General features: G+C 53.4%; 4 protein-coding genes across 4 annotated transcripts in view; 2 read left to right on the top strand and 2 right to left on the bottom strand.

Annotated features, from left to right (window-relative positions):
* Nucleotides 1-897: 897 nt before the first annotated feature.
* ENH_00039720 (hypothetical protein) lies at nt 898-6366 on the bottom strand (the record flags this gene model as incomplete). Its single annotated transcript, XM_013580697.1, has 1 exon — nt 898-6366. The coding sequence occupies one exon, from the start codon at nt 6364-6366 to the stop codon at nt 898-900; it is 5469 nt and encodes a 1822-aa protein (XP_013436151.1).
* A 482-nt stretch (nt 6367-6848) lies between these two features.
* ENH_00039710 (hypothetical protein, conserved) lies at nt 6849-8237 on the top strand (the record flags this gene model as incomplete). Its single annotated transcript, XM_013580696.1, has 4 exons — nt 6849-6980; nt 7210-7383; nt 7622-7973; nt 8200-8237. 4 exons carry the CDS (start codon nt 6849-6851, stop codon nt 8235-8237), a joined length of 696 nt encoding a protein of 231 aa, XP_013436150.1.
* A 2114-nt stretch (nt 8238-10351) lies between these two features.
* ENH_00039700 (BIS(5'-nucleosyl)-tetraphosphatase, putative) lies at nt 10352-11938 on the top strand (the record flags this gene model as incomplete). Its single annotated transcript, XM_013580695.1, has 3 exons — nt 10352-10393; nt 10874-11142; nt 11827-11938. 3 exons carry the CDS (start codon nt 10352-10354, stop codon nt 11936-11938), a joined length of 423 nt encoding a protein of 140 aa, XP_013436149.1.
* A 3250-nt stretch (nt 11939-15188) lies between these two features.
* Nucleotides 15189-17500, bottom strand: part of ENH_00039690 (hypothetical protein, conserved) — a gene marked incomplete at both ends in the record, with an annotated part of 2572 nt that continues 260 nt past the window's right edge. The window contains one exon of the mRNA XM_013580694.1: nt 15189-15861. Within this exon, the coding sequence (XP_013436148.1) occupies nt 15189-15861 (673 nt within the window). The remainder of the gene's footprint in view (nt 15862-17500) is intronic.

Below are 17500 nucleotides of genomic sequence, written 5' to 3'. Positions count from 1 at the left end.
AATTCCCCCTCGCGCTTGGCTAGCCACAGCTAGCTAGCTACAGCTAGCCACAGCTGGCTAGCCAAGGCTAGCTAGCCACAGCTGGCTACAGCTAGCTGCAGCCAGCTAGCCAAAGCTAGCTAGCTACAGCTAGCTGCAGCTAGCTAGCTGCAGCTAGCTAGCTGTAGCAGCAGCTAGCCACTGCGATTCACCCCCGATCTGCGCGCCGCTGCAAATGCCCGCTCCCCCTAGGCGCAAGTAGCTGTGGCTACCCGTAGCTAGCTGTAGCTAGCTACGGCTAGCTGCAGCTAGCTGTGGCTAGCTGTAGCTAGCTGTGGCTAGCTGTGACCAGCTGTAGCTAGCTGTAGCTAGCTGTGGCTAGCTGTGGCTAGCTGTGGCTAACTGGCTAGCTGTGGCTAGCTGGAGTGGCCGCGGTTTTTCTTTGTCTCGCGCTGCAGAAAACTAAAATAAAAATATAAAGGCAAATATATATTATATTTATTTATATTTATTTATATTTATATAAATATAAATTATATTTTTATAAATAAATATTCTATAAATAAATATTCACATTTGTTCGCAACTATACAAATATGAACCTACAGGGGCCCTTCCGTACGGGCCCCCTTTGGGGGGCCCCCCGGGGGGCCCCCACTAAAAGAGGCCCCCTGGGGGCCCCCTGGGGCCCCTAAGGAAGGTCCTAGGGGCCCCCGAAAGGGCCCCTAAGTACCGGGGGCCCCCAAAGAAGGGTTGGGGGCCCCCCAAGGCCTGGGGGGCCCCCCAACTGCGGTGAGGGGGCCCTCCAACTGGGGTCAGGGGGCCCCCAACTGGGTCAGGGGGCCCCCAACTGGGTCCGGGGGGCCCCCCAAGGGGTCAGGGGGGCCCCCCAAGGGGTCCGGGGGGCCCCCCAAGGGGTCAGGGGGGCCCCCCAAGGGCCCCCATTTCTTCACTTGTGTTGGCTCTCCAGTCCCTTAAAATTGCTGCTGCCAACTGCCTAGAGGCCTCATCGGGGTCTTCTCTTGCAGTTGCTGCTAAAGACTCAACAATGCCTTCAAACCCCCCTTTCTCCGTCACCACCTGCTGCTGCTGCTGCTGCTGCTGCTGCTGCTGCTGCTGCAGCTGCTGCTGCTGGTGGTGGCAGCTCGCCCCTGTGAACTTCGGCAGCGCGAAGCTGTTCAAAGCGAGGGGCCCCCCCCGGGGCCCCTGGGGGGCCCCTGGGAGGCCCCCCAGGGGCCCCCCCAGGGGCCCCCCCAGGGGGGCCCCCAGGGGGGCCCCCGGGGGGCCCCCGGGGGGCCCCCCCGGGACGAGGGCCCCCAGACCCGGGGGGGCCTCCGTCTCCTGCAGCCAAGATGATAAGAGGCCCCAAGAGCCAAGGGCCCCCAAACCCCCCAAGACACAAAGGGCCCCCCTTCGGACATTTCTGTCTTGGTGAGATTTGAAGTGCAAATAAACTTTTGCTGCTTTGCTGCAGCAGCAGCGGGAGGGGCCCCCGGGGGCCCCGGGGCCCCCCGCGCGCAGCAGTTCCCCCATGGCCATCAGCACTGCAGCAAGCAGCAGCGGGTCCTGCAGCAGCTGCTGGTGGGCCCGCAGCTGCTGCAGCAGCTGCTGCTGCTGCAGCAAAGACAGCGGCGGGGGGGGCCCCGAGGGCTGCAGCAAACAGCACTCAAGGGCCCCCATTGCTGCTTCCAAAAAGGGGACAAATAAATTTATTTGCCCCTTTGCAACTGCTGCTGCATGCGCAAAACGACGCACCCGCACTACCGACAGCAAACGCTGCTGCTGCTGCTGCTGCTGCTGCTGCTGCTGCTGCTGCTCGTGCTGCTGCTGCTGCTGCTTGCTTGGGGGGTCTCGTGCTGTTTCAGAGGACGACACGGCGACCGGCTGTTGCAAGGACTGCTGCTGCTGCTGCAGTTGTTGCTGCTGCCGTTGCTGCTGCTGCTGCTGCTGCTGCTGCTGCAGCAGCCGTTTTGCTGCTCTCTTTGGGGGCGGGCTGTCAGTGTAGAGGGCCCTTGCGTCTGGGGGGGCCCCCTCCTTAAGCCACCTTGCTGCGCGCTGCATGGCCTGCAGCAGCAGCAGCTTCTGCGAGACAGAGGTCTGCTGCTGCAGCAGCAGGGGCCCCACGTGCTGCAGCAGCAGCGGGAAGAACGCAGCAAACACAGCAGCAGCAGCAGCAGCAACCAAAGGCTGCAGCAGCTCCGGCTGCAGCGAACAATCCAGCCCCAAAATTGCATGCAGCAGCGGCACTGCGAGGTCCTCTTCCATTTGGTCCGTTAGAAAGCCAAACCCTTGGGGGGCCCCCCCGGGGGGGCCCCCGGGGGGCCCCAAAGGGTTTGCCTCCAGGTGGCGCTGCACCTGCAAGACAGCCAGCCTCGCAGCAGCTTGTGCTGCTGCTGCTTGTCTCATAAGTGTCTCCGCAGCATTTTCTGGATTTGGTTTGGTCCTCAGGGGGCCCTTTCTTGCTGCTGCTGCTGCTGCTGCTGCTGCTGCTGCTGCTGCTGTGTCCCCCAGCACGCGGTTGCCAGTCAGCCACTCGAGGGCCTGCCGCAGGGTCTGTGGGCCGCAGCGGGGGCCCCCGGGGCCCCCAGCAGCAGCAGCAGCAGCAGCAGCAGCAGCAGCAGCAAAAGAGGGGAGGGGCTGGAGGTCGGGCAGTCTGGCCAGCTCGGCCTCTCCTTCGTCTGTCTCTTCTTCTGTCTCTTCATTTAATTCTTTTTTTATTTCTTTTTTTGTTTTTTTATTTTTCTCTTTTTCTCCATTTTCTGCTTCCGTTTCTGTCTCCGTCTCCACAACCAAATGTACCCTCATCTCCCCAACTCCAAGGGCCTCTGTTGCTGCTGGGGGCCCCCCTTGGGGGCCCCCCTCTTGGGGGCCCCCCTTTTGGGGGCCCCCCTCCTGGGCCCCCCCCTCTTGGGGCCCCACCCCCCGGGGTCCCCCCTCTTGGGGGCCCCCCTCTTGGGGCCCCACCCCCCGGGGGCCCCCCTCTTGGGGGCCCCCCTCTTGGGGGCCCCTCTCTTGGGGGCCCCCCTCTTGGGGGCCCCCCTCTTGGGGGCCCCCCTCTTGGGGGGCCCCCTCTTGGGGGGCCCCCTCTGGAAGAACTGTAGGCTCAGTGCTGCTGGGGGGCCCCCCAAGACAAAAGCGCAGCGCCTGCAGCAAAGCAGACCCAGAGGGGCCCCCCCAGCCCGCTGGCAGCAGCTGTAGGGGCCCAGCAGCAGCAGCAGCAGCAGCAGCAGGTGCTGCTGCTGCTGCTGCTGCTGCTGCTGCTGCTGGCTGCTGCGAGTCTCCCAGCAGCAGCTGCTGAGGCGATCCCAAGGCTTCCCCAATGGAAGAGCCCAAGTTGAAAATGGCCCAGGGGCCCCCCCAGGGGCCCCCCAAGGGGCCCCCCCGGAGGCCCCTGGGGGGCCCCCCCTGGGGGGCCTCGGGGGGCCCCCCGGGAGCAGCAGCAGCTGCTGCAGCAAACACTGCCAGCAGCGGCAGCAGCTGCGGGCAGCGCAGCAGCATCTTCTCCTCTCTTAAGGCTTTAAAAATAAGGGGGGCCCCCTCTTCATCTGCTGCAGTATCCGTTGGCGGCGGGGGCCCCAAGTAGGGCCCCTCGGGGGCCCCCTCGGGGGCCCCCTCGGGGGCCCCCGAGGGGGGCCCCTCGGGGGGCCCCTCAAGGGGCCCCAGGGGGGGCCCCCCAAGGGGACCCTCGAGGGGAAACCCCTGAAGGGGCCCCTCGGGGGGCCCCTGAGGGGCCCCCTCGGGGGCCCCCTGAGGGGCCCCCTGCGGGGGCCCCTTGGGGGGCCCCTTGGGGGGCCCCTGGGGGGGCCCCCTCGGGAGTAGTGCTGCAGCAGCAAAACCTTCTGCTGCTGCCATTGCGCAGCAGCGAAGTGTCTCTTCAGCTGAAAGGAGACGAGTGTGGATTCCCTCCATGAGTTGTCCTGCTTCCCAGTTTCCAAGGTTTGCTGCTGCTGCTGCTGCTGCTGCTGCTGCGCCTGCTGCTGCTGCTGCTGCTGCTCGTGCTGCTGCCCTGTGCAGCAAAAAGCGCAGCAAACAGAAAGTCAGCGCGATTTGCTGCTCTAAGGAGACACTTTGCTGCTGCTGCTCGCTGGCCCACCGCAGCAGCAGCGACTGCAGCAACTGCACATATACCTTGCGCAGCAGCAGCTGCTGCTGCTGCTGCTGCTGCTGCTGCTGCTGCTGCTGCTGCTGCTGCTGCGGTGAAAACAGCACATCTGGAAGCGCGCATGCAGGGCAGTTTTGGCCTCTGCACCTTGCGCCATCTGCTGCTGCTGCTGCTGCTGCTGCTGCTGCTGCTGCTGCTGCTGCCTGTGAGTTGCTGCTGCTGAGGGGGCCCCCAAGGGGACAAAAGCCCCCCAAAATGTCAATTAGTGCAGCAGCAGCAGGAAGCCCGAAGGGCGAAGAGGGGCCCCTCCCCAGCAGCTGCGCACTGAAGTGCAGCAGCAAGGGGGGCCCCCCGGGGGCCCCTGCAACAGCAGCAGCAGCAGCTTTTAGGCACTGCCAGGGGCCCCACCCGCTGACTGCTAAAGGGTTTGCAGAAGGGGGCCCCCCCTCCACAGAACCCTCTTCGGGGGCCCCACAGGGGGCCCCATGGGGGCCCCCAGAGCCACTCCCAGGGGGGCCCCCCGGGGGGCCCCCCGGGGGGCCCCCCGGGGGGCCCCCCGGGGGGGCCCCCCGGGGGGCCCCTGGGTACTGCAAGTGGAAGAAGAGATTTAGGGTCTGGAAAATGGCCTTCGCTAGGGGGCCCCCAGAGGCCCCTTGCTGCAGGGCACAGCGCAGCAGCAGCGCCACAGAGCTGCTGACCAGGGGCCCCACAGGGGCCCCCTTGGGGGCCCCCAGGGGGCCCCCCTGGGGGCCCCCCTGGGGGCCCCCTGAGGGGCCCCCTGAGGGGCCCCACAGGGGCAGGCCGCTGCAGGGGGCCCATGCTGCAGCGCGGCAGCAAATGGGTTGCGTCTTGTTTGCTTCTTCTGTCTCCTTAGAGGCGAAAGAAGGCTGCTGCTGCTGCTGCTGCTGCTGCTGCTGCAGCTGCTGCTGCTGCTGCAGCAAAGCATCAGAGTCCTGCTGCGGCCCCTGCAGCAGCAGAGGCAGCAGCAACGCAGCAGCAAGAGGCTGCGCCCCACAGCGAAGCACGAAGGTGTGCGTACACCCGACCAGCCACTGCTGCTGCTGCTCTTGCTGCTGCTGCTGCTGCTGCTGCTGCTGCTGCTGCTCTTGCAGCTGCTGCTGCTGCTGAAAGCAGACAGCTAGTCTTCTCCAAGCCTCCGCCAAAGCAGCAGCAACTCTTTGCTGCACTAGGGGCCCCTCCAACTCCGAGGGTTGGGGGCCCCCCACCCTCGGGGGGGCCCCCCAGGGGGCCCCCGAGGGGGCCCCCCAGGGGCCCCCCTGGGGGCTCTGGGGGCCCCCCGGGGCCCCCCAATCGTTTGCTGCTGCATGCAGCTCTGTGAGAGTCAGCAGCTGCCGCATAACTGCAGCAGGAGTTGCTGCGGGTTCTCCTGCTGCTGCTGCTGCTGCAACACGGCGGCAGCCTTCGCAGCAGCAGGCCATGCCGCTGCTGCTGCTGCTGCTGCTGCTGCTGCTGCTGCTGCTGCTGCTGCTGCTGCTGCTCGTTTTGAGAAGGAGACACTCAACCGCGCAGCTCTCATACAGAAAACGCCGAAGGATCTTCCGCAGCGCCTCCTCCTTGCTGCTGCTGCTGCTGCTGCTGCTGCTGCTGCTGCTGCTGCTGCTGCTGCTGCTGCTTCGGGGCTGCTGCTTCAGAGCGCGAAGTCTATAAAGGGCCAAAAGAGATTTAATTGTCTCCAAGACGCGCCAAGCAGGCAAGCCCGGTGCTGAGCTGCTGCTGCTGCTGCTGCTGCTGCTGCTGCTGCTGTTGCTGCTGCTGCTGCTGCTGCTGCTGCCGATGCTGCTGCTGCTGCTTTCGCTGTTGTTGCTGCTGCTGTCGCTGACGCTGCTACTGCTGCTGTCACAGGCGTTGTTGTTGTTGCTGCTGCTGCTGTCACCGTTACTGCTGCTGCTGCTGCTGCTGCTGCTGCAGCCACAGCAGCAGTCAGCGTGAGCAAGAGCAGCAAAAAGAGTCTCTTGCTGCGGTGCAGCCACGTGCTGCTGCTGCTGTTGCTGCTGACTGCCGCTTTGGCTCTTTATCGTTTCTTCATTTTCCGTCATTTCTCTTTTGCATTTCGCCTCCACCAGGGCCTCCCCCAACTGTACCCTTTCCCCAGTAGGGGGCCCCTCTAGGGGCCCCCTTGGGGGCCCCCCTGGGGGCCCCCCTGGGGGCCCCTCTGGGGGCCCCTCTGGAGGGCTCTCTGGGGGCCCCCCTGGGGGGCCCCCTGGGGGCCCCCCTGGGGGGCCCCCGAGGGGCCCCTTATGTTGGCTGGTAAGGGCAAAGGGCATCAGCAGCTGCCCTGAAGAGCCCGGGGGCCCCCGAGGGGTCTGGGGGGCCCCTGGGGGCCCCTAAGGGAAAAGTTTGGCAAGGGGGGCCCCCTTTGTGGCCCTGTGGGGGCCCCGGGGGCCCTCGGGAAAGTTAATTGGTTTGAGGGTCTTTTTAATTAATTAAAATTAAATAAAATATTAAATTCACAGAAACTTTATTTCATAAGAGGGGCCCCCCGGGGGCCCTCCGCTCAGAGGCCCCCAGGGCCCCGCCACAGGCGCTTCCAGCAGCAGCAGCAGCAGCAGCAGCAGCAGCAGCAGCAGCAGCAGCAGCAGCAGCAGCAGCAGCAGCAGGAAAAGTCCATTATTTTACTTTGCTTCCTTCTGCTGAGGCTCGTTAGGGGGCAATACTTGCACTTGAGTCCCTTTGTGCCCGCGTGCGTGGGAATCGAGGGTTTAGGGTTTAGGGTTTAGGGTTTAGGGTTTAGGGTTTAGGGTTTACAATGGCGAAGAAAAACAACAGAACAGCCCACAGCAAAAGAGTGCAGCAGCTAATTTTGAAGGAGAAGGCGGAAGAGAAGAAAAGGGAAGAAAGAAGACTCAGGAAACAGGGCCTCAGGGACCTCACTGCCCTCGTAAACCCTAAACCCTAAACCCTAAACCCTAAACCCTAAACCCTAAACCCTAAACCCTAAGCAGCAGCACAGGCAGCACTAAAAGATCCCGCAGATGGTTGCTTCCACAGTTCCTCGCACGAGCAGCAGAACTCTGCCACTTCAGAACTCAGCGCCTAGGGTTTAGGGTTTAGGGTTTAGGGTTTAGGGTTTAGGGATTAAGGGTTTAGGGTTTCCGTGGTTCGCGCAGCTAAATTCCGTGGAGATCGCAGCACCCCGAAGCAGCGAAACAGAAAGCCAAAACCCCACGGGGGCCCCCCAGGGGGGCCCCCAGGGGGCCCCCCAGGGGGCCCCCCAGGGGGCCCCCCAGGGGGGCCCCCCGAGGGCCCCTGAAAAGGCAAGGGAGACAATTCATACCAAAATGGTAAGGACCCTAGGGCCCCCTGGGGGCCCCCTGGGGGCCCCCTGGGGGCCCCCTGGGGGCCCCCTGGGGGCCCCCTGGGGGCCCCCAGACTTATAAATCTTAGGGGGCCCCCGACACTGTACATTTAGCCAAAATGGGGGCCCCCGGGGGCCCGTTTTGTGGACCCTAAGGCCTCCGAGGCCCCATAGAGCTGTCTAGGTACTAAACCCTAAACCCTTTTTTGGGGTTTTGATTGCAGAGGTCAATAGCCACCAGCCGAGAGAACCTGGACGAGGACATGGAAACAGATGGCCCCAGCAGCAGCAGCAGCAGCAGCAGCAGCAGCAGCAGCAGCAGCAGCAGCAGCAGCACGGGGCTGTTTAAGGGGGCGCGGACGCTGAAGGCCATTAAGAAGAAGACAGCAGCAGCAGCAGCAGCAGCAGCAGCAAAACTGGGGGGCTCCGGAATCGCCAAGGGGACTGCTAGGGTTTCTCTAAACCCTCAGAAAAAAGCTAAACCCTCAAAAGGGGTTTTACTGAAAGGGCTGCTAACCCCCAAGCAGGTCCCCTCGCGCTACAAGGACATCGTGCGCAGAGTCAACAAGAGACTCAGTAAACCCTAAACCCTAAACCCTAAACCCTAAACCCTAAACCCTAGCCGCGTTCCGGGCGCACGAGCCGCGCCGCCGCACAAGCAAACCCTAAACCCTAAACCCTAGCCCTCGCGCCCTCACTCCAGCATTTCAGCAGAAGCCCTTGATGTGGGCCTTCGCGCGCCGAGGGTTTAGGGTTTAGGGTTTAGGGTTTAGGGTTTAGGATTGTGGTTTCTGCTGCGCAGGGAAAGGCGCCGTCGTGGTCACTCCCATGCAGATTTGAAGACACAATTTGCTGCTGCAGCGGCTGCTTCTGCAGCGGCTGCTGCTGCAGCGGCTGCTGCAGCAGCAGCAGCATCTGCTGCTGCTGCTGCAATGAGCGTTGGCTCAGGCGTCGACGAGCAGCAGCAGCAGTACAGCAGCAGCAGCAGCTGCTGCTGCTGCTGCTGCTGCCCGCTGGGCCGCCGGTTTTTTGGGGCCTTGGGGGTAAAAACAGAGTGGCAGATCGTTTTCTGATGGATTTAGGGTTTAGAGCTTTTAAATTAGGGTTTAGGGTTTAGGGTTTAGGGTTTAGGGTTTAGGAGGTGTGGACTAGGGTTTAGGGTTTGAGTTTCGAGCTCCGGCTGTCTGCTGTCTCGGGGCGTGTCGGCGGAGCTGCGGAAGCCGGGAGAACACAAATGAATAAAAACCGAAAAAAAGAAATAATTTGAAATAAATAAAAAGTAATTTTGTTTTTTATTTCATCTTTTCCCGCGCGTTCAACTTGAAAAGTTCCTTCCAGGTGTCGAGACACCCCAGCCCAGCAGCGGCTTGCTGCTGCTGCTGCGGCAGCAGCAGCAGCAGCAGCAGCTGCTGCTGCTGCGCGTTCGCGTTCCTGACTCTGCTTTAAAAAGCCACCAAAGCAGCCTATCCCAGCAGCAGCAGCAGCAGCAGCAGCAGCAGCAGCAGCAGCAGCAGATGGCGCCGCTGTGCCCCCACCCCGCGCTGCTGCGCAGACTCGAACAAACCCTCTGCTGCAGCGCCCCGCAGCAAAACTTCGCCTTCGGCCCTTTTTCAGTTCCTGGAAAACAAGTTTTTTTGTTATCGCGGTGGAGTTACGCGATGGTGAACTTGCGGCCGCTGGTTCCGGGGCACAGCCTGGTGGTGCCTCGCCGCCGCGTGGAGGTGGGTGTACTTTTCTCTTTTCTGCTTTTTCCAGATTTTTTGACAAAAAATAAAAGTTATTTCCGAATTCTCCGTTTAATTTCCCGCATTTTGGGCCCCTTAGGCGCGAATTTAATCAAAAAAAAGTTTTGACGACGATGGGACTCGAACCCACAACCTTCTGATCCGAAGTCAGACGCCCTATCCATTGGGCCACGCCGCCGCTGGCCGTGGGCCTCTGTTTATCCCGTAGTCACCGGAGAAGTTCATTTTCGATTTTTGTTTTTTATTTTATTTTCTTTTTTCGTTTCTTTTCTCGCCAATAAGTCTAAAAATAATGCTATTTAATTAAACCCAAATAAGTGCAGTTTGCCCGCTATTTGGCCCCTCGGACTTGGGAAAAAATCCAACATTTTCGGCTTTTTGTGTTTTATTTTTGCCATTTTTCAAATGCATGCACTCGGAAATCCTGCAGAGTAGAAGTGCATTAAAGTGCAACTTCGAATTTTATTCATTTCGCGTTTTTGTCCATTTGCATGCGAAAATAAAAAATGGCATTTCCGTCATTTTTATGCAAAAGTTGGATTTGCATGCGCAGTTGTTTGAGTCTTTTCGCCCTTTTGCATGCCACTTCCGCGAATAAAGAAGAACTTTTATTTTAATTTATTTAAAAGATTTATTTTATTTATTTAATTACCTAATTGCCCTCTTGCAGGCCCAGGTGTATGTACAGCTGCGCACTACTTCTGCAGTGTATGCAGGAAAAATGTCTTTTTGTTTTTTTTTTCGCGCTGACGCAAATAAATGCCAAATGAATTTTGTTTTTTATTTATTTCCAATTTAATGCATTAATTAATTAATTAACATAATAATTAATTAAGAAGAACTTCCGTTTCATTTTTCGTCTTTTGCTTTTCTACTTTGCATGCGCGTTTGCTGCACTTGGCTTTTTGCTGCGCCTCCCGAGTGTACGTACACCTCAAAACACGGGCTTTAGCGCAGAGAGGGAAATCTGTCAAAGTTCAAAAGATTAAAAATGAATTAAAAGACGGGAAATGTTCAATTTAATTTTAAATTGGGACTCTTTGAAAAAGCAGAAAGAGCTGCTTGTCAGGGAAATGATCAACTAAAGCTTTAAAGTGTCCATTTGCTGCTGCAGCAGCAAATGCTGCTGCAGCAGCAAATGGACAATTTAAACGCAGCTTTGCTGCTGCAGCAGCAAGACTGCTGCAGCAGCGGGAAGCAGCACGTTGCATGCATTGTGAAAGTGGAGCTTTTATTGTTTATTCATTCGAAGTCCCTGGGTTCTGAATTACTAAATTTGTTTTCCGGAAAGTGCTCGGAAAAACGGGCACTTGTGCATTCGGGTGTACGTACACCTCACTCGGGTGTACATACACCTCACGCGGCCATGGCCTGGGGTGTACGTACACCTCGCGCCGCGCAGCGAGGTGAAGTGGTGAATTTTCGTTTTGAGCTTTTTTGGGGTTGTTAAAAGCGGCTTAAAAAGGAGAATAAATAAAAAGGAAGTAGAGGAGCAGCAGCAGACCAAAAGTGTCCGAAAATGGAGACAAAAGGGCCTTTTTAAAAGGACTTTGTGCGAAAGTGTCCGGGGGCCCCCGGGAAGGCGGAGGGGGCCCCCTGGGGCGTTTGGGGCGCCGAAAAGAGGTTTAGGAAGCAAATTAAAAGCACTTTAAATGCAGGAACAAACGAAAGAAAATGCGGAAACAAATAAAGCATTTAAGAAGCAGTTTTGTCCGTTTTTCGGTGCTGCAGCGGCTGTGCGAGCTGTCCGAAGAAGAGCTGGGGGACCTCTTCGGCGCCGCGCAGAGTGTGGGGTGGCTGCTGAGCTGTCGATACACCCGAGAAGCCCTTACGGTGTCTCTACAGGACGGAGCAGCAGCAGGTCAAACTATTTCTCATTTGCATTTGCACATTTTGCCGAGACAGGCGGGGGACTTCGAGCCCAACGACGAGGTGTACAGACACCTCGAGCGCGCCAACCCCGCCGCCCCCAAACTCCAACTCGACTGTCCAGACAGGCCGTCAGCCGCGCTTAGGGTTTAGGGTTTAGGGTTTGGGGTTTGGGGTTTGGGGTTTAGGGTTTAGGGTTTAGGGTTTAGGGTTTAGGGTTTGGGGTTTGGGGTTTGGGGTTTAGGGTTTAGGGTTTGGGGTTTAGGGTTTAGGGTTTAGGGTTTAGGGTTTGTGGTTTGGGGTTTGGGGTTTCTGGGGATGCGAACTCGGGCTTCGGGGTTGGGAATGGGGCTTGGGGTTGGGGAAGGAGGGTTTGGGGTTTGGGAGCTAGGGTTTGGGGTTTAGGGTTTACTAAGGTTTAGGGTTTACTAGGGTTTAGGGTTTACTAGGGTTTAGGGTTTACTAGGGTTTCGGGTTTGGGGGGGTGGGAGCGGGCGAGGGCGAGGGTTTAAGGAGGGATTGGGGGCCTAGGCTTTGGGCTTCAGAGAAGGGCTAGGGTTTAGGGTTTAGGGTTTAGGGTTTAGAGCCTGCGGATTATGCCTCTAATGTTTTCTTTTGCTTTTTTATATTTCCTTCTGCAGCCACTTCTATTTAGCTGCAGCATTTGCTGCTTGCTGTCTATTCATTCTATTATTTATTTATTTATTCTTATTTATTTATTTTTATTTTTTTATTTTTATTTTAATTTATTTATTTTTATTTTTATTTATTTATTTATTTATTTACTTATTTATTTATTTTTCTTTTTGCTGCAGGGCGCGCACCCATGAGGAAATGGCAGCAGAGGCCGAAGACTTCCGCGTTTTTGGCCAAGAACTCATAAAGAAAATGAAGCAGCAGCAGCAGCAGCAGCAGCAGCAGCAGTAGGAGCAGCAGCAGCAGCAGCAGCAGCAGTAGGAGCAGCATCAGCAGCAGCAGCAGCTGCTGCAGCGCTAGAAATGCTTGCGGCAACGGCAGCGACAGTGGCAGCAGTAACTGTAGCAGCAGCAGCACTAGCACTGGCACCAGCACCAGCGGCAGCAGCAGCAGCAGCAGCAGCAGCAACAGCAGCTGCAGCAGCAGCAGCAGCAGCTGCTGCTGCAGCAGCAGCAGCAGCAGCAAAAGATATTTGAAAGAGAAGTTAAGTCCTCGGGGAAACTGCACTTTGGCTCCGAGTCAAAAAGAGACAGAAGGAGGCTTTCTGCTGTCTCCTTTCCGCTGCCACAAAGATGCGAATTAGTTATTTTGAATTTATTTATTTTTTTATTTTTTATTTAATTATTTAATTTAATCATTTAATTTAATTATTTGTTTATTTATTCCAATTAGTCTGAGTCGGTGGAGGTGCGGAGGCTGGGTACTGTGCGGGGAGCAGCTGCTGCTGCTCACGGGGCGACTGTTCTCGTCCCAGGTGCTGCTGTTGTTGCTGCTGCAGTTGCTGCTGGCTGTTCTGCTGCTGCTGCTGGTCCTGCGTTGCCGTTGCTGCGGGAGCTGCTGCTGCTGCTGCTGCCTTAGCTGCTGCAAGCTGCTGCTTCTGTGCTGCTGCCTTCGCAGCTGCGGCTGCTGCTCCGGCGGGCCGTGCTGCTGCTGCTCTGCTGCTGCTGCTGCTGCTGCTGCTGCTGCTTGCCTTCAACTCCGAGCTTCCAAAAATGCTAGTGGGGGGTAATTTCTTTTGATAATGGAAGGAAATGAGATAATAAACAATTAACAAACAATTGCATGCAATTTTACCTGTCTGCTGCACCCCAGGGCTCCTCTAAGGACTTTGGGGGCCCCCTGGGGGGCCCCCTAGGGGCCCCCCTGGGGGCCCCCCTGGGGGCCCCCCTGGAGGGCCCCCCCTGGGGCCCCCCAAAGCCCCTCGAGGGTTTGCCCGTGTCTGCATTAGCTGCTGCTGCTGCTGCTGCTGCAGCAGCAAGGCGGAAAACAAATCAAAGAAACGCAAAACGCAGCAGCGCGGTGGTGCGGCTGCTGCTGCGCTTCGAAACCGCACCACTGGTCTGCTGGGTGCTCGGGTGGCTTTTAACGTTTTTTCCGGAATTTTCAATTCAAATTCTCAGTTTTATTTGTTTTTAATTATTTAATTTCAGGTTTGCACAAGAAGAAGCGGCTGGAAGGGTTCCGTCTTGAGGTGCATGTACACCCCAGCACCCGCGCAGCGGGCGCTGGCTCACGGGGAATTTCCCGCGAAAAACCCCCGCCTTTTCCGCCAATTGATTTCATTTTCTTTTTTTAATTCATTTTTAAATTCAATTTCCAATTTAAATGGCGTTTTCCCGGCGAATCGCGGCGAGGCGCGCGCGAGCGCGCCTCCAGTTGCGGTGTCTAGACACCTCAAGCCCGAACTGAAAAACCAGTTTATAGATTTTCTCGGGTGTACAGACACCTCTCTGTTCGGCGTTTTCACCCGAAACAACGCTGACGTCATTAATAAACAAATATATTTAATTTAAATAAAAAAAGAAACTTTTTCCGAAAAAAAAGGGTTTATGGTTAGGGTTTAGGGTTTGTGTTTCTTGATCGCCGCTGCGCCCTGCAAGAGTCACCTTCGCTCACATTGCCTTTTCTTGTTTTTGAAATTCAAAATTATTCAAAATTGCTTTTAGACATTTTTAAAGTTTTTTTAATTTCTTTCTGACCCCAAACGAAACATTTAAAAGGTCTTTTGAAAAAAGAAAAAGCCAAAAAAACAAAATAGAAATCAAAAGACGAGATGGACTTGGAAGCGGCTTCAGCAGCAGCAGCAACAGCAACAGCAGCAGCAGCAGCAGCAGCAGCAGCAGCAACAGTAGAAGCAGCAGCAGCAGCAACAGCAGAAGCAGCAGCAGCAGCTTTAAAAGCGGCAGATATAAATATTAGGAGTCTCTTTGAGATGCAGCAAACCTTGAAGACACAGCTCCTTCACAAAACAAATAAAACCCAGCTAGCTAGCCACAGCTAGCCATAGCTAGCCACAGCTAGCCATATCCAGCCACAGCTAGCCATAGCTAGCCATAGCTAGCCACAGCTAGCCACACCTGGCCACAGCTAGCCATAGCTAAACACACCTAGCAATAGCTAGCCATAGCTAGCCACAGCTAGCCATAGCTAGCCACAGCTAGCCATAGCTAGCCACAGCTAGCCACGGAAGGTTCTAGACAACCACAGATAGCTCCAGCTAGCCACAGCTAGCTGCAACCGGCTACAGCTAGCCATAGCTAGCGCCAGCCAGCCACAGCTAGCCACAGCTAGCCACAGCTAGCTACGGCTACCTACGGCTAGCTACGGCTAGCTACGGCTAGCTACGGACAGCCCAAGCTTAACGAAAGATAGCCCCAGTGAGCCACAGCTAGCTGCAGAGCTAGCTGCGGCTGCCGTGGCTAGCTGCAGCTAGCTGCTGCTGCAGCTAGCTGCTGCTGCAGCTAGCTGCAGCTAGTCAAAGCCAGCAGCAGCTAGCCACAAGCCTTCCCCTACTGCTGGATGCTCTAAAAGCGTCTTGCGAAGCAAACAAATGAAGAGCGCTTCGCGTTCAAAAACCCTAAACCCTAAACCCTAAACCCTAAACCCTAAGCCCTAAACCCTAATGGTAAACCCTAAGTCCTTATTGCAAATGCAAAAGGGAAATTTCAAGCTGCGCTTTAGTAGCCCTTCTGTTTCGAGGTGTACATACACCTCACAAAAGCTTAGCCACTGCGCCTGTCTGCAGCAGCAGCAGCTGCTGCTGCTGCAGCAGCAGCAGCTGCTGCTGCGGCTACAGTTGCTGCTGCTGCAGTTGCTGCTGCTGCTGCTGCAGTTGCTGCTGCTGGTTTGGCAGATTTCGGGTGTACGTACACCCGGAAAAGGGTCGCAACGAATTCTTCCCATCTGAGCAGCACGTGGATTTTATTTTATTTATATTTATTTATTGTTTTGTTATTTATTTATTTATTTATTTATTTATTTATTTATTTATTTATTTATTTATTTATTTATTTATTTATTTTGTTTAATTGCTGCTGCTCAGTGGGGCGCTGGGCGACCGTGGGCTCCCATTGTTTGTGCTGGGCTTCTTAACTTTTTGCAATTTAATTAATTAATTAATTATTTATTTATTTATTTAGTTATTTTTATTTATTTGTTTATTTAGTTATTTATTTATTTATTTATTTATTTATTTATTTATTTATTCATCATCATTAAAAAGTCCCGTTTCCTCTTCGTCTTCTTCTTGCCCTTCTGTCTCCTGTCTGTACTGTTCAATGAGGCCCCCCACGGCGCTGTCTGCTGCTGCTGCTGCTGCTGCTGCTGCTGCTGCTGCTGTTGCTGCTGCTGCTGCTGCGTCTTTTTCTGCGTCGCTGGCTGCTTCTTCTTCGTCGCTCTCTTCTGCTGCAGCAGCAGCAGCAGCTGCTGCTGCTGCTGCTTCTGTTTTGTTTCTTTTGTGCCACTTTCTCGTTTCGAGCGGCTCTTCGCCGTCGGACTCTGCTGCGCTGCTGCTGCTGCTGCTGCTGCTGCCTTCTGCGTCAGTTTCTGTCTCCTTTTGCTCTTCTTTTCGAAACACTTTTTGCTTTTTGCTGCTGTCTCCTTTGGACTTGGCGGAGTGTTCTCTGCTGCTGCTGCTGCGGAGTCTGTCTCGGTCTCTGTTGGCAGCGGGGGCCGCTGCTGCTGCTGCTGCGGGGGCTGCTGCTGCTGCGCCTGCTGCTGCTGCTGCTGCTGCTGCTGCTGCAGCGTTCGCAGCAACGCATGCATCTATCCACTCTCCGTAAACATCTATTCCTTCTTCTAATCGACTTATTTGTTTGTCATAATTCGAGCCGCAGAGGCGGCAGCAAAGAGAGCCCACTCCCCGCACTCTATCCCTAAACAGAATTAAAAAAAGAATTAAAAAAGAATTAAAAAAGTTAAAAAAAGAATAAAAAAGAATTAAAAAAGAATTAAAAAAAGAATTAAAAAAGTATTAAAAAAAGAATTTAAAAAGAATTATAAAAAAATTAAAAAGGAATTAAAAAAGAATCAAAAAAGAATTTAAAAAGAATTCAAAAAGAATTAAAAACAAATAAAAAAAGAATTAATTAAAAAGAATTAGTTAAAAAGAATTAATTAAAAAGAATTAATTAAGAAGAATTAATTAGAAAGAATTGAAAAGAAATGCAAAAGAAGTACTAAAAAGTAATTTAAAAGAATTAAAAAGAACTGCTGAAAAGAGGAATTGTTAAAAGGAATTGTTCAAAAGAATTGTTAAAAAAGAATTATTGAAAAAGAATTATTAAAAAGAAATTAAAAAATAAAAAAGAATTAATTTAAAAAGAATTGTTAAAAAGAATTATTAAACAAGAATTAAAAATATAATTAAAAAAGAATTCAAAAGAATTAAAAATGAATTAAAAAAATTAAAAATGAATTTAAAAAGAATTTAAAAAGAATTAATTTTCATCTTTTTCAATTAAATAATTATTTAAATTTAAATTCTTTTCAGCTTTTTGTTTTTTTCATTTTTTGTAAAATGAAAATAAATGCATTATTTGTGTTTCGTAAACCCTAAACCCTAAAATGGAGATTAAAAAGGGTTTGGAGAACTGAAATTAGGGTTTGAAAACACAAATTAGGGTTTAGCGAGGTAAAATTGGGGTTTTAAAACACAAATGAGGGTTTGGCGAAATAAAATTAGGGTTTAGGGAAACACAAATTAGAGTTTTAAAAAACACAAATTAGGGTTTAGGGAAACATATATTAGGGTTTAGGAAAACAAAAATGAAAATTTTCAAAAACACAAATTAGGGTTTTCGGAAATTAAAATGAGGGTTTAAAGAAACACAAACAAGGGTATAGGGGGACAAGAAAAAAGGGTTTACAAAAACAAAAAAGGGTTTAGGGTTTAGGGTTTAGGGTTTAGGAAGAAAAAAGGGTTTAGAAAACACAAAGATACAAAATGAGGGTTTAGGGGAGTCAAAAAAGGGTTTGGAAAAACAAAAATGAGGGTTTAGGGAGATAATAAAAGAGGGTTTAGAGAGATGCAAAAAAAGGGTTTAGGGTTTAGGAAAATTAAAAAGGGTTTAGAAAGAAAACGAGGGTTTAGGGTTTAGAAAGATAGGAAAAAGGGCTGGGGGAAATAAAAAATGAGGGTTTAGAAAAAGAGGGTTTAGAGAAATACAAAAAAGGGTTTAGGGAAATAAAAAAGGGTTTAGGGAAGTGAAAAAGGGTTTAGGGTTTAGGGTTTTGGGGAAGTAAAAGGAGGTTTAGAAAGACAGAAAAAAGGGTTTAGGGAAATAAAAAAGGGTTTAGGGAAATAAAAAGGGTTTAGAAATATAAAAAAAAGGGTTTAGGGAAATAAAAAGGGTTTAGAGATATAAAAAAGAGTTTAGAGAGACGAGGAGGTTCAAATAAAAAGAGAAAAAGCAATTAGGGTTTAGGGTTTCGAAAAAAGGGTTTAGGAAGAAAAGGGAAAGGGTTTGAAGAGGGCGAAAGGGTTTTGAAAAATTAGGGTTTAGGGGTTCTCAA

The sequence above is a fragment of the Eimeria necatrix genome, genomic scaffold (genome assembly GCF_000499385.1).
Source record: "Eimeria necatrix Houghton genomic scaffold, Enh_scaff291, whole genome shotgun sequence".
NCBI classification, from domain to species: Eukaryota; Apicomplexa; class Conoidasida; order Eucoccidiorida; family Eimeriidae; genus Eimeria; species Eimeria necatrix.
The sequence above is the reverse complement of the archived record's forward strand: the minus strand, read 5'-3'. Positions and strand labels throughout refer to the sequence as shown.